Source organism: Punica granatum, chromosome 1 (assembly GCF_007655135.1).
Source record: "Punica granatum isolate Tunisia-2019 chromosome 1, ASM765513v2, whole genome shotgun sequence".
NCBI lineage: Eukaryota > Viridiplantae > Streptophyta > Magnoliopsida > Myrtales > Lythraceae > Punica > Punica granatum.
The window spans coordinates 8,016,976-8,029,688 of NC_045127.1; the positions used below are offsets into that span (position 1 = coordinate 8,016,976).

The following is a 12,713-nucleotide window of genomic DNA, read 5'->3' on the forward strand; positions in this document are numbered from 1 at the left end:
GCGGTTGTTTTCGGGATCCAAGTTAAGAAACGTATGCCAACAATTTAGCTTGGAACTAGCGATTGTTTTAACTTGCACGCAGGAAAGTATAAAAGGTGGCTAGCATAGTCATAAGGGAGAAAAGTACTGTAGTCGATTTGTTATACTTGTGTAACGTCACTTATTATGGGGTGTCCTTCTCTTTGATTTGTCCATCCGCTAAATATTTCAAGATAATGTTCACGTGAATCTCGACCATATTGTTCAGAAAGGTTAGAGATATATTAATTTAAGGCATAACAGTCGCAACATCCATGAATGATGAGACCTAGGGGTGTGTTTATTTTTAAAAAAAATTTCAACTCAACTTAATTCAACTCCACTTATCTTCAATTCAACAATGCAATCATTACTTATTTTTATTTTTTAAATTTTTTAATCATTCAATTTAATTTTTAATATTAAATTTTTTCAACTATTTATTACTTTTTCATAATTCAACAACACAATAATTACTTAATCATTATTTTTTCTCAACTATTTATTACTTCTTCACATCTTTTCTCATAATTCAACAATACAATCATTACAAACGAATTAAAACTAAAACTCAACTCAACTCAACTCTAAATCCAAACAAACTCCTAATCTTCTTCGGCTAAGGGATGTCGCTCAAATCTGACAATGGATAGTGGAGGAGAAGGGCCATCTTTTCAACGTGTTGGTTCCTATTTTGTCGGCAGGATACAGCAAGAGGGTTGTAAAAGATTTTTTTTTTTTGGCAACGTGAGAAAAGGATTGTAGGTGGATCATTTTTCTACTAAAAGATTAGAAGTTTAATTTTCATGATAAAATTATCAGTATTCTTTAATTAGTCATTAAAAATTTTATTTTATTTTATTAAATTCATTTACTTTCTTATAATCGAAAAAATTTATTTCCTTATATTTTCTTCTTTTTCTTTTTTTGTGGTAAAAGGCTACTTTATTAAAAAATAAGTAATGTTCGATCCGATGATATCTTCGGGGTTCTATATGGCCTGATCTTGTGTAATTTAATTTTAATTCTTCGGGTTTCGACAGCGATTCCACCAAAAAAAAAAAGCGATGTTCGATCCAGCCAAAGGATTGGAGTCTGTACAAATATCCTGGGTATTAGAGGCGAGTAACTACTCGGTAAGTATTATTCAACCATTTGATTGTATAATATCTCATCAGAATATTCAAAATTGAAAAATTGATCTCACAATGGCTCATTGTTACTCATCCGAACTCAATCAAAATTTTTTCATAAGAGACACCCATCAAGTCAGCCAACAGAAGATTATTTCGTTCTCTCCTTTATAATTTTAAAAAATTATATATATATATATATTTAACTTTTAATGCTCCCTCTCGCTATATCTATTTTTATATATGTACTCGGATGAAATTGTCAAGGACCGTCAGCACAGCCACTCCCGCGGTGGGGTCCACTTGAAAATAATTCATGTGCTTTACCGTTACCATTACCGGTACTTTTTGATTGCAATGTTCCGATCGTGGGGCCCCCAACGTGTGAGGGACAAAATTGGATGTTGCCAGAAAGAAAACAAGAAGATTTTTAACTAAACCATTCCTGACATAACTGATATTGACCGGGCCCAATCAGACCGGGCTTAATGACAAGATGGGCTCGAAATACTTGGCTGCGACTCGGAGAACTAATACAAGGCTCGGGTCCAAAGAAGACCCGAAGCTCGGTATCACCCAGTGCCCATTGTGACCAGGGGATAGGACAGGCGCCGTGATGACAGAGGCGGCGGACCGACCTGGATGCCTCCCTCTTTTCTCTCTCTCCCTCTACCATTTCTCTATTTCTCATTCACTCCATCGCCTCCGGCCGCCGTTGTTCTGCCACACAGCCACGGTTTCCTTGATCTGAGTGGGCCTTGGCTCTATCAATAACAGCTAACTGATAGTCCTATCCGTCGACATTATATTTTCGGTTCTATGAAATTATGTTAACTAATGGTGAAGTCCGTGCGTCAAAATGACGGACCAATATTTAGTTACTTGGATGATGGTAAACCGATTCACATTACACACAATCCTCTGATGAGAAAATTTGCAATAGTTTTTCAGCTCAAAGTTCCTCATGGATCTGCATCCTGATCAAGCATTTTAAGGACAGAGGCATCACTTAGTTAACATGGGAAAGCGTTGCTAGGAATTAATTTTCTGGGATATTCTGCTGGACCTCGTCGGGGCAGAATAGGGGTGAGTTCTGCCTCATATTGGTTTGTAGCCTAGTACATAGGACATGTACCAATCCAATTTTGAGCCCAGTAATGCTAATAAATCAGCCAAGTTGCCTTCGTGTTTTTCAATTCCGAAGGACGATTCCTAGATAGCTGGTGTGGTGCCTGAAGTCCTGAAGATTGCGCTTATTGAAACAGAATGAGATCAGAGCTTGGATACAATGTTTTGGAGACCGACTTGATCTGTAAATTGTCGAAGGGCTAAGGTTAAGCAGGAAAGCTTGTCATCAGGGTCATTATATCGAACTTTCTGCTACTTGTTGGTACGGGTCTAGTGACAGCTCAAAGACTTTGGGTAGAAAACTGTCGAAGAAGATGGATGCATAGGAATACCCTATCAAGACTGAAGACGCACATAGTCGGAGCAGAGAATAGGTTTTGTCAACAATGATACAAGATGGGTTCTGCATACTTATATAGCCCTGTTTCACTGAAAATCTCACTAGCAATTGCTTGCACCTCATGCAACCAGGCAAACATCATCGAGCACATAATGGGTCGCAAGAAGTCATTCTCTTTGCATGCGTTGATTATAAGTACAGCAAGCACAGCGATAAATGGTTATCATTGATCTCCAGCATGAAATAACCACAGTAGCTTGGGAATGATTCATCTGCCCAAGAGTCTTGGGCAGACATGTCCCGCGATGATTTGTAATGCCACTACTGATTACAGATTATACACATGTCTCGGAACACGAGGAGTGGCGAGAACTTCGAGAGGGGTGGCCTTGAGATTGGTCAGCTCCACAGCTTCCTCCATGTCAACTGCTCCATCCCCGGCGTCTGAACATCGAAAGCATGAAGAAATGAAGCGACGGCAAGGCCTACCACTTGGAGGGCTAGTGAGGTTCCAGCGCACATCCTCCTCCCGCTCCCAAAAGGTATGAGCTCGAAGTTTTGTCCCCTAACATCAATGTCCTTGTGGGTGGTCAGGAACCTCTCAGGGCTGAACTTGGACGGGTTGGGCCAAACACGTGGGTCATGCTATATCTTAATTAGGTTCAGTATAAGTTGGGTTCTCTTCGAGATGACGTACCCCAAGACATTACAATCCTCCATGGCCTTATGAGGGAGGGATTGGGCCGCGGCAGGGTAGAGCCTTTATGGTTTCCTTGATGACAGCATGGAGGTTAGATAGGTTGTTGAGGTCCGATTCATTCACTTGCCTGTCCCTCCCGATCTGGATGTCAAGTTCTTGCCCATGTCATGGTTACTGTTGTAGTGTCTGAGCCAGCTAAAATCATTGCCTACAGCAAATATGTATGCAATATTACACTCACATATTGCACGGACACAGACACAAGAGAATGTTGTGTTTGCTCTTCACATCGTTTATGTTTTACCAAGAAAATGATATATATGCGTATTATTTTTTACCATGCATGTAGCTTTGTTCATAGTATCAGAGTCGCAACTGCCATCTCGCCATCATCTTCATGGATAGATAATAGAGCATCCATGAAATCCTGCTCACTCTTTTCTTCACCAGTGTTCAAGTTCCTCCGAACCTTGTGCTCGTCCAACCACCGTTGCACCATCTGGTTGAGCTCCTCGGAACATGTCCTTCCCGTGGCCACCCAAGTCGAGCCACCTCAGGAGCTGGAGCCCATCAGCCACCACAAATCTCCTTATGAGCTTCATGTACTTTCTCGAGACCTCTCTCTCCTTGTCGGCTTCACCATGATTATTAAGTCGCCTCCCGAAAATCGTCCTTAACATTATGTTCACACTTATGTCCGTGAACCACTTTTTCATGTCCACTAATAAAGCTCCACCAGTCATCGGTGCACTGGTGCTACTGTAATTTATGTTCTTGCTCTGGTATTCCTCATTTAGGTCCCTGATCGAGCTGACCTTGGACTCACGGACTAGCCTGAGAAGCCCAATCTGTTGGTTGGAAAGAAGCTTGAGGGTCAAAATCTTTCGCACATGGCGCCAGTACGGGCTGTATGGGTTGAAGCCGACCATCGCATAGTTGTAGGTCATGATCTCCGTGCTTACAGACTTGGGCCAAGTGGCGAAGGCCCAGTCACTGGTGGTGAGGCAGTCCTTGGCAAGTTCCCACGTAATCACCACCACAGCAGAGCAGAGGCCCAACCTGCTGGTGAAGATCGGGCTGTACTTGTCAGCCATCTGGGCCAGGACAAAGTGGGCAGGTAGGGGACCGCCCAAGAGGTGGAGATGACCAAGCAAGGGCCATGTACCGCCCGCATCAGGGACCATTTTCGTGCCCCCGGCTGATTGCTTCTTGCTGTCATTTTCCTAGTAGTAAGACTTGTTATAATGTAAAGGATTGACATGACTACGGCAAAGAAAGTGATGAAAAGGGTCGGTGCTGAGGGAGAGAGAGGAGCTGAAACCTCCATGAATTATGAGACTGTTCTTTTTGATGATTACAGCCTCCACCAATTGATCAGATCAGGCAATAGAGAGTGGAGAAGAAGGGCTTTTAATGTACGTATAATCACTATACTGTTATATACTATTATGAAGTTGCCAAGAAAAGTCAGAACGGGGCACTTGAATGTCTGAGGAAGGATTGCTACAAGTGTTGAACATTGTAGCCAGAAAGAAGACTACAAGATTTTGGTGCTTCCATTCCTGATATAACGGCTAACTAATAGTCCAATCCGTCAACATCATATCTCGGTTCAATGAAATTATGTTATAAATATTTTGTTACTTCTTTAACTTCAATCACTCTCAGTGTTTCACTCACATTCACAATGATTTCTCACGTCTGCAAGTTTTGCAGAGCGTCAAACAAAAGAACAACGAGAGAAGTAGAAAGGACATGAAGGGGGGAAATCTTCATTTACTGCTTGTGCACTTACATACACCATCGACCCTTCTTACTTATAAGACCATAAAACAACAGAAAATAATTGCTCCCTACAGTTAACAATTGAAATTCAGAAAACAGAAACTGTCTAACTTCACTCGTAAGTTATTGTTAACTACAACACAAGACAGACAACCTTAACTACTTGACTTCAGTTCAAAGACAGACACATGGTTGAGATTCATCAGTAACTGATCCAATCTGTAACATATTTCATGCCATTGTAAAGTGTTGATTCTTGTGCTCAGGTTAGGTTCTAATGATGGAGACTCGGTGCTTTTTCACTGAACGATTCTTGTAATGAGACAAAATTTGTCCTCTGGAATTGGATATTTGCACCGAGGAATAATGATTCCAGACCAGAGGAAATAACCCACTCATGAAATCCAACGATGATTTGCGCTTTGGACCACAATATATATGTGCCTTAATTTTCTCTCGATAATGATAATGATAGGATGGATCCTACATATAGAGAGACGACGACGACAGAAAAAAGAGACCCCACGTTTCGATTCTGCAAATATTCAGGAAAAAGCAATTAATTGGGGAGATTGTAGGGTAGAATCCACAAAAATAATTGCACCAATAAATTACTAAAAATATAAATAAAAATTAAATATTTTACTGAATATTGAGTAAACTCAAGCGAAATCTGTGTCAATTATTTCGAGACTTATGTAATTTATTTTGAATTTTTTTACTTTACTTTCTTTGTTCGCAATTTATTAAAACTTAGGTTGTGTTTGGTTTTAGCGTTGAATAGAGTTGAGTTTTTGTTTTAATTGGTTTGTAATGATTGTGTTGTTGAATTATGAGAAAAAGCGTAAAAAAGTAATGAATAGTTGAGAGAAAGTAATGATTGTGTTGTTGAATTTTGAAAAAAAAAAGTAATGAATAATTGAGATAATTTATTATTAAAAATTGAATTGAATAATTAAAAAAATTGAAAAAAAGAAGGAAACAGTAATAATTTTGTTTTGAAGATAAGTTGAATTAAGTGCAATAGAGTTAAAAAAAATTTTAAAACCCAAACGGGCCCTTATTACTACCAATTTAAGTAATTTACTTTAATTGTATAGTGCAACTGATTACACTATAGATCTTCCCCTATTGTGACTGTAAAACTATGAGACCCGAAAAAAAATAAATTAGAGGGGTAGAAAAGGGGCCCATGTGGCCCTCATTCCCCCCAAGCACCCCATCTCCACCGCCTTTCCCTTCTTCTTTTTTTCCTCTTTTCTGTTTGTTCAGCTGAAATAAAAAAGAAAACAGAGGAAACAGAGCATACGGGGGGAAAAGAGAGAGAGAGAGAGGGCTGAGCAAACTGAAGAGGAATGGGAAAAGAGGAACAGCTTCAGGGAGCTCCAAACCGAGTTTGAGCTCCGTTATCTTTCTTACCTAAATGAAGACTGGAGCAGGTAGGAATTGAACAGAGGGAGGAGAAAGAGAAAGCGAGGCATGGGTTCTTGAAATAAGTTTATTCTCCTTACCTTAGACGTTTCTATTGATTGGTCTGGATGCAGATTGAGCAGGTTTTCCTTCGCTCTAGCTTGATGTTGCAGTATTGAATTTGGGAAATGGGAGAAAGCTTGGTTGAGGCTCGTTAATGGCAGCTTGATGTGTAGATGTTATTAGTTCGAAAATTTGATATGTTTAGGCTCCTCTGATCATTTGAATGGTGTGGCTTTGTACGGAATTGGATTTCATTATACGATTTGAAAGTTATTGCGATTTCAAATTTCTGAAAATCATAACGAAACGTCAACTTTGACCTGCATTTTTGAACTGATTTCTTCATGTTTTAACACACCGTTTGTTTCTAAAACATAGCCCACACTATAAGCTTTCCAGAGACTCCAAGATTGTGGTATTCAGAGTTTTATAGAGAGAGAACCAAATCCCCGAAGTTAGGCTATCGCACAGTCCGAGAATGTTTTGTAACAGCCTGCACCAGCAACTTCGGGAGGCTTGTCAGGCTCAATCTGACATCGGATTGCAGTGATTTTTGTTCGTACAGATTCATGTCTGAATCTACTATTTTAGATAAATTTTCGAGATTTTTTTGAAATAGTGATATTAATGTGTGGGTTTTATCGAATTTTCTTTCCTCAAGTCCAAAACTGATCACTTTCATGTTCTTTAAGCTCCATCTTCCTTGCTAGTCATATCTGATTTTGTTGTTTGTTAAGTCGATTTTTGTCTTCTCAAGTTATGTTATTTTACGAACATCTGGACTTTTGGACCGGAAAATTCGTTTTAAAGGTGCTGAATTTTTGTTAAATGATTAGAGGAAGGTTTAGGGTTCGGCTTAACGAGAAGGGGCAAAATTTAGTCATAACGTGTTGTTGAGCTTTTGCTTTGTTTGATCATATCTTTCTGATGAATTCAGTTCTTTATTGATTGAATTATCCTATTAACGATCAATGTGAAATCCTCTGTTTAATGAAGGTGTCAAATGGAGATTATTTTAAGTGGTGTTTGAACAAAGATGAGAGAGTTATAAGACAAAATGAATATGAAATAAGAAATTTTGCATTGTATTGAGACAATGGGTTGTAAAGGAGTTCGTGGGAAGTATTGAAAGTTTCGCAATGGTGCCGTGTTAATTATTCTCTAAATTTATGTCTACAAATCATAGGGATCAAGGAGACTGAATTCTCGCACTCTGAAGGCTCGAACCAATGAGCTATTTTTCTTGGAGTTGTCTGTGAGTATTCTATTCGCTTTTAAAATGATGTATTATAGTTAAATAAATTATTTAAGAAGAATATTGTGATAGTTAGATTAAGGAATCGGTCTTGCTATGTTGTATGAAATGATTTGAGAGATATTGCCCTTTTATGTTTCATTTTGATTTGAGATATGCGGTGTGATTGTATATGTATTTTGTTTATGACATATGTGATGATAGTGTGATACCATTGTAATGTGATTTGGGATGAGCTTGTGTATATTGATATTGCTTGATTATAGCCATGGGACCGCTGGACCCGGCGGAATAGAAAATGGGGCCCAAATGGTCGCTGGACCTAGCGGAATGGAAAATGGGGCTCAAACGGCCGCTAGACCCGATGGAATAGAAAAAGGGCCTCAATGAGATGTGCGGGATCACGGTATTGTCCTAACTTATCGCAAGGAAATGCAACCCTATGGCTATATTGATTGGTTGTGTTGTATATTATTTGTTTGGTCTGATTACTGAAGATGTGATGATTGTTGAACTTGTCTGAAGTTATTCTGTGAAAGTCGTGTTGTTGCTAAAGCTTGATCCGTCAAGTAATTGTGTAGTGATTTGTTATGAAACGCTCAATGAATGGATATTTGATGTTTGTCCGATATTGGATATTAGAGAAATGGTTGGAAGAGTTGTGTGTATTTGTTAGTAGAACTTAAATTTAGTTACTATATTGGATATAATCATTATTATAGTTTGTATATATATAGTGTATATGTGTGCGGGTGAGCTGATAGTTGGATTAAACGTGATTGTATTATTATTTGAATATTTGGTTGTTTAAAAATATATTTATTACTTAATATAAATTCATTTTACTTTGAAGTATAGTACTCATTGAGATGCAACTCACACCCTGCATATATTTTTCAGATGAGCTAGGAGAATTTTTTTTTACATAGGGGATCAGCTCGGAGGACTAGGTAGGGATCTTAGTTATTTGATAAGTATTCTTTTTGTATATAATGTATTTGAATATGTTACGACCTAAAAATTTTTGTTTAGTTTGCTTTAGTGATGTGGTTGAGAAAAGAAAATTACTCTCTTTTGAGATTATATATATTAGAGCTTGTTGGATTTGTTATATATATATTTTTGGGAATTTATGGAAAGCAGGTTTTATATGAGTAGCTATGTGATAATGGATATCGAGGAAATTTAGGGAAAATTCTGCTGAAATTTCGGGTAAGTGGTGCAACGGTGTTTACGAAATTGGATTTGAAGAGTGGATACCATCAGATTCGTATAAGGCCCAGCAACGAGTGGAAAACAGCTTAAAAGACACGGGAAGGGTTGTATGAGTGGATGGTGATGCATTTTGGGCTGTCTAATGGACCAAGCACTTTTATGCGTGTGATAAATCAAGCCTTGCGACCATTCATCGGCAAGTGTTGTCATTTATTTCGATAATATTTTGATTTATAGTGCTAACAAAGCAGAGCATCTCTACCATCTGCGAGCAGTTCTGTGTGTACTTTGTAGGGTGAAATTCTATGCTGCCCTTAAGAAGTGTGTATTCATGGCATCGAAGGTCTTATTCCTTGGATATGTGGTCTCCGGCGATGGATTGAAGGTAGATGAGTCCAGGATCGAAGTGGTGAAGCAATGGCTACAACCGAAGACAATTACTGAAGTTCGCAGCTTCCATGGACTTACTTCCTTCTATAGGCTTTTCATCCCTCACTTCAGCACAATTATGGCGCCTATAACAGATTGTATGAAGGGTGGAAAGTTTGCGTGGACGGAAGAAGCGGAGATGTCGTTCCAGCTTATAAAAATGCGACTTACGACCCCCCCAATATTAGTCTTGCCTGATTTTGCCCAACCCTTTGAGTTACATAGTGATGCTTCTAAAGTGAGCATTGGAGCAGTTTTAAGCCAAAACAATAGGCATGTCGCATATCTTAGTAAGAAGCTGTTCGGGGCTAAGTTGAAGTACAACACCTATGATGTGGAGATTTACGCAGTGGTACAAGTAGTCAAGCATTGGCGGCATTATTTATTTCATCGAGAGTTTGTGCTTATACTGACCACGATGCGTTAAAACACCTTCACCGCCAAGATAAGGTGTCCCCACGGCATGCCTCATAGATTGCTTATTTACAGCGTTTTACCTTCGTGTTGAAGCACAAGTCGGGGGTGACAAATCGGTTGGCTGATGCATTGAGCCGCAGGACCAATTTCTTGGTCAGCCTGCGTATAGAGGTACCTAGTTTTGAATGTCTTCGTGATTTGCTTGAGACTGATCTTGTATTTCTCTAATGTTTTGGGGAAAGTTCGTGCTGGAGAGAAATTACAATTTTTGTTGCACAATGGTTTCTGTTCAAGGGCAACCAATTGTGTATCCCAGATTGCAGCCTCCGTTTGAAGATTATTAAGGAGTTGCATGGAGAAGGCCATATTGGGCGAGATCGGACATTATAGTTAGTGCAAGGCTCGTATTTTTGGCCGACCATATGCAAAGAGGTGAAGAAGTACGTGTAAAGGTGTCGGGTCTGCAACGTGTCCAATGGGATGGCTACCAATTGTGTGGAGGGAATTTCCTAAATGATGAATTTGAGATAAAAAAATTATTAATGATGTGGTCATTATTACTGTAAGAAATATTCTTTCCTGGATTTTGTTCGAGTAGGGACGGCTAAGATGTCTACGAAATGCAAATGAGGTCATTGTCTTAAATTTTTAGTTAAGCAGTGTTAAATTAGTGGACTTTATTTTGGAGGTGCGAAGCAGTTGCGATGAAAACATTATAGAATATGCTGGTAAGTTTAACTATTGTTCTTTCCTGAATAAGGAAGTAAGAACTTGTTTAGTTACTGATGTGGCAGAAGAATCGGCAAATCGATACCTTAAAAAAATAGGTTATGACGACCCTGTTTTGAGGGGAACGGCATCCGAAGCACAACTCATTGCCTTTCGCAATGAAAACACGAGATTTAGACCGAATTCCATCGTTTATGGCCTTAAACAGGCATTTTTATGTTATTTATGACATTTTTTGCTATTTTAGGAAATAGTTTATTTTAAAGAATATTTTATTTTTTTCGTTATATTTTCGTTTTCTCTATTTAAACGATGTAAGCCCCCAGGTCTAAGGGAGTTTTTTTTCGGATTATCAATAAAGTCTTGGAGCTACAGTGCTCTTTCGCCCAATCTCGGATTTGATTCGAGTTTGATGCATATTTCCTGGTATTCGTAGAATCAACAGGTTGTAGAAGGTTGTTGTCTGGTATTCGTACGCGAATCAACAAATCGCAATTAGTTCCGCTGCATCAGTTATTGAGTAGGAAAAGAAAAAAAAAAGTTAAGTTAAAAACACAATTCGATTTAAGGCATTCAATGGTGGTTAAATGACTAGACGAAAACTGATTGTATTGACTTACTAAGTTTATGACTTCTAATTGTATCTCGCTTGTGTATAGAATTGTCATGATTTAGACTCAAATGTCATTTAATCTTGATGGGCCGTAATTGTTTAGTTGTTGCTCAATTTTGAAGATTTTTTTTATATTATTTTCTATAGACCTAGTAATATGATGTTTCTTAGTTTTGTGTTCATTAATTAATGGAGTAAATTATGCTTGGGTCAAGATAAGTAATGGGCCTTAGGTGTGCCTGTTAAAATATGTATAAATAGAAAGAGCAGGTGATGAGGTTTATTTTGATTGTTTGAGAGACTTATTGGAGTAGGGAATTTAGAGAATGACCTAAGAGGTAAATTGAGCGTGAAATCAATTTGTTACAGAAGGGGTGTATGTACTAATGATTTGATTTCTTCTTGTGTTTTAATGTATATTCCTTGCGAATTTAGTGGTACTGAATTAATTTAAGAACTAAATCGGAAAGTAGTTGATTAACATACTGGAATTTCACTTTTCTGGACTAGGTAAGTGACGGGCTTGTTTAGGTACTGATTTAGTTGGGTTACCAAAGTGGAGAAGTTAAAGGCAAGATTTAATTTGGAGCTTCAGAACGAATGCTAACTGAATTGGAAACATATGTTGCTGAGCTTAAATTCTGACTTCCTTGTTTAAGTTGCTATTAGTCATTCGATTAGTTTCTACTTTAATTGTTGAGTTAATTATAAGATGGAAATTGTATGTAGTGAGATTTAGTTTAGTTATAGGGACGAAGGGATTACAATAATAACTTGGTTATAGAGAGTTTGTATGGTGACCTAGTGAGGAGAAATATTGAGGAAGAGTTAGGTGTGTCTCATGGTTATTACATGCTTTGGTATGTGAAATTCATTTTGTTGACTTTCTATCCACTGTCAAAAATTTTCTTTTTGCTTATATGTGTTTTTGTTTAATGAATTGGAATAGCAATCAGCTAATGTACTAGATTAACGAAGTAGCATAGTCAAGGTCGTTGAGTTGCACCATAGTGAACAAGAGAAATTGAATTTATGGAATATATAGCTGAATTTACTTTCTTGTAATATTGAGTTGCTCTTTCTAAGAGTAAAGCAATAATAGACTAATTCTAATTCTTAGGAGGAATAAATAGATGGTCAAAGGGTATAATTAGTGATATGAGAGACTAACTCTGAGTTGGTCCCTTGTTATATTTATAGTTGACAGGGATAGAGGAGGCGAAACCAACAATCTGAAGGCTCAAATTTCTAAATAGTGTTATAGCTCAGAATTTTCCATTGTACTAGTGTAAGAAAGTGATAATTTCGGTATTCTTTCTGTAATCTTCATGGGTATTCTGAGGAATAAGGGAAGAATATTATCTACGTATGTGCAAGGAATTGTATATTTACTGTTATCATGCCTTCATCAAAGTTTTCAGTAATTGGACTGCGATGTATCAGAGTAGTGCAAGGAGAAGCATGGTGTCACGACCCAA

The 12,713-nt window shown here is 38.1% G+C and overlaps 2 protein-coding genes across 2 annotated transcripts; one reads left to right on the top strand and one right to left on the bottom strand.

Annotated features, from left to right (window-relative positions):
* Positions 1-2,947: 2,947 nt before the first annotated feature.
* On the bottom strand, positions 2,948-4,503 carry LOC116202731 (cytochrome P450 82A1-like). Its single transcript, XM_031534341.1, has 3 exons — positions 3,789-4,503; positions 3,447-3,527; positions 2,948-3,063 (listed from the first exon to the last, which is right to left on the bottom strand). Exons 1-3 carry the CDS (start codon positions 4,501-4,503, stop codon positions 2,948-2,950), a joined length of 912 nt encoding a protein of 303 aa, XP_031390201.1.
* A 4,875-nt stretch (positions 4,504-9,378) lies between these two features.
* Positions 9,379-10,227, top strand: LOC116202740 (uncharacterized mitochondrial protein AtMg00860-like). The gene is made up of 3 exons (XM_031534349.1): positions 9,379-9,828; positions 9,987-10,064; positions 10,210-10,227. Exons 1-3 carry the CDS (start codon positions 9,379-9,381, stop codon positions 10,225-10,227), a joined length of 546 nt encoding a protein of 181 aa, XP_031390209.1.
* The last annotated feature ends 2,486 nt before the right edge of the window (positions 10,228-12,713 follow it).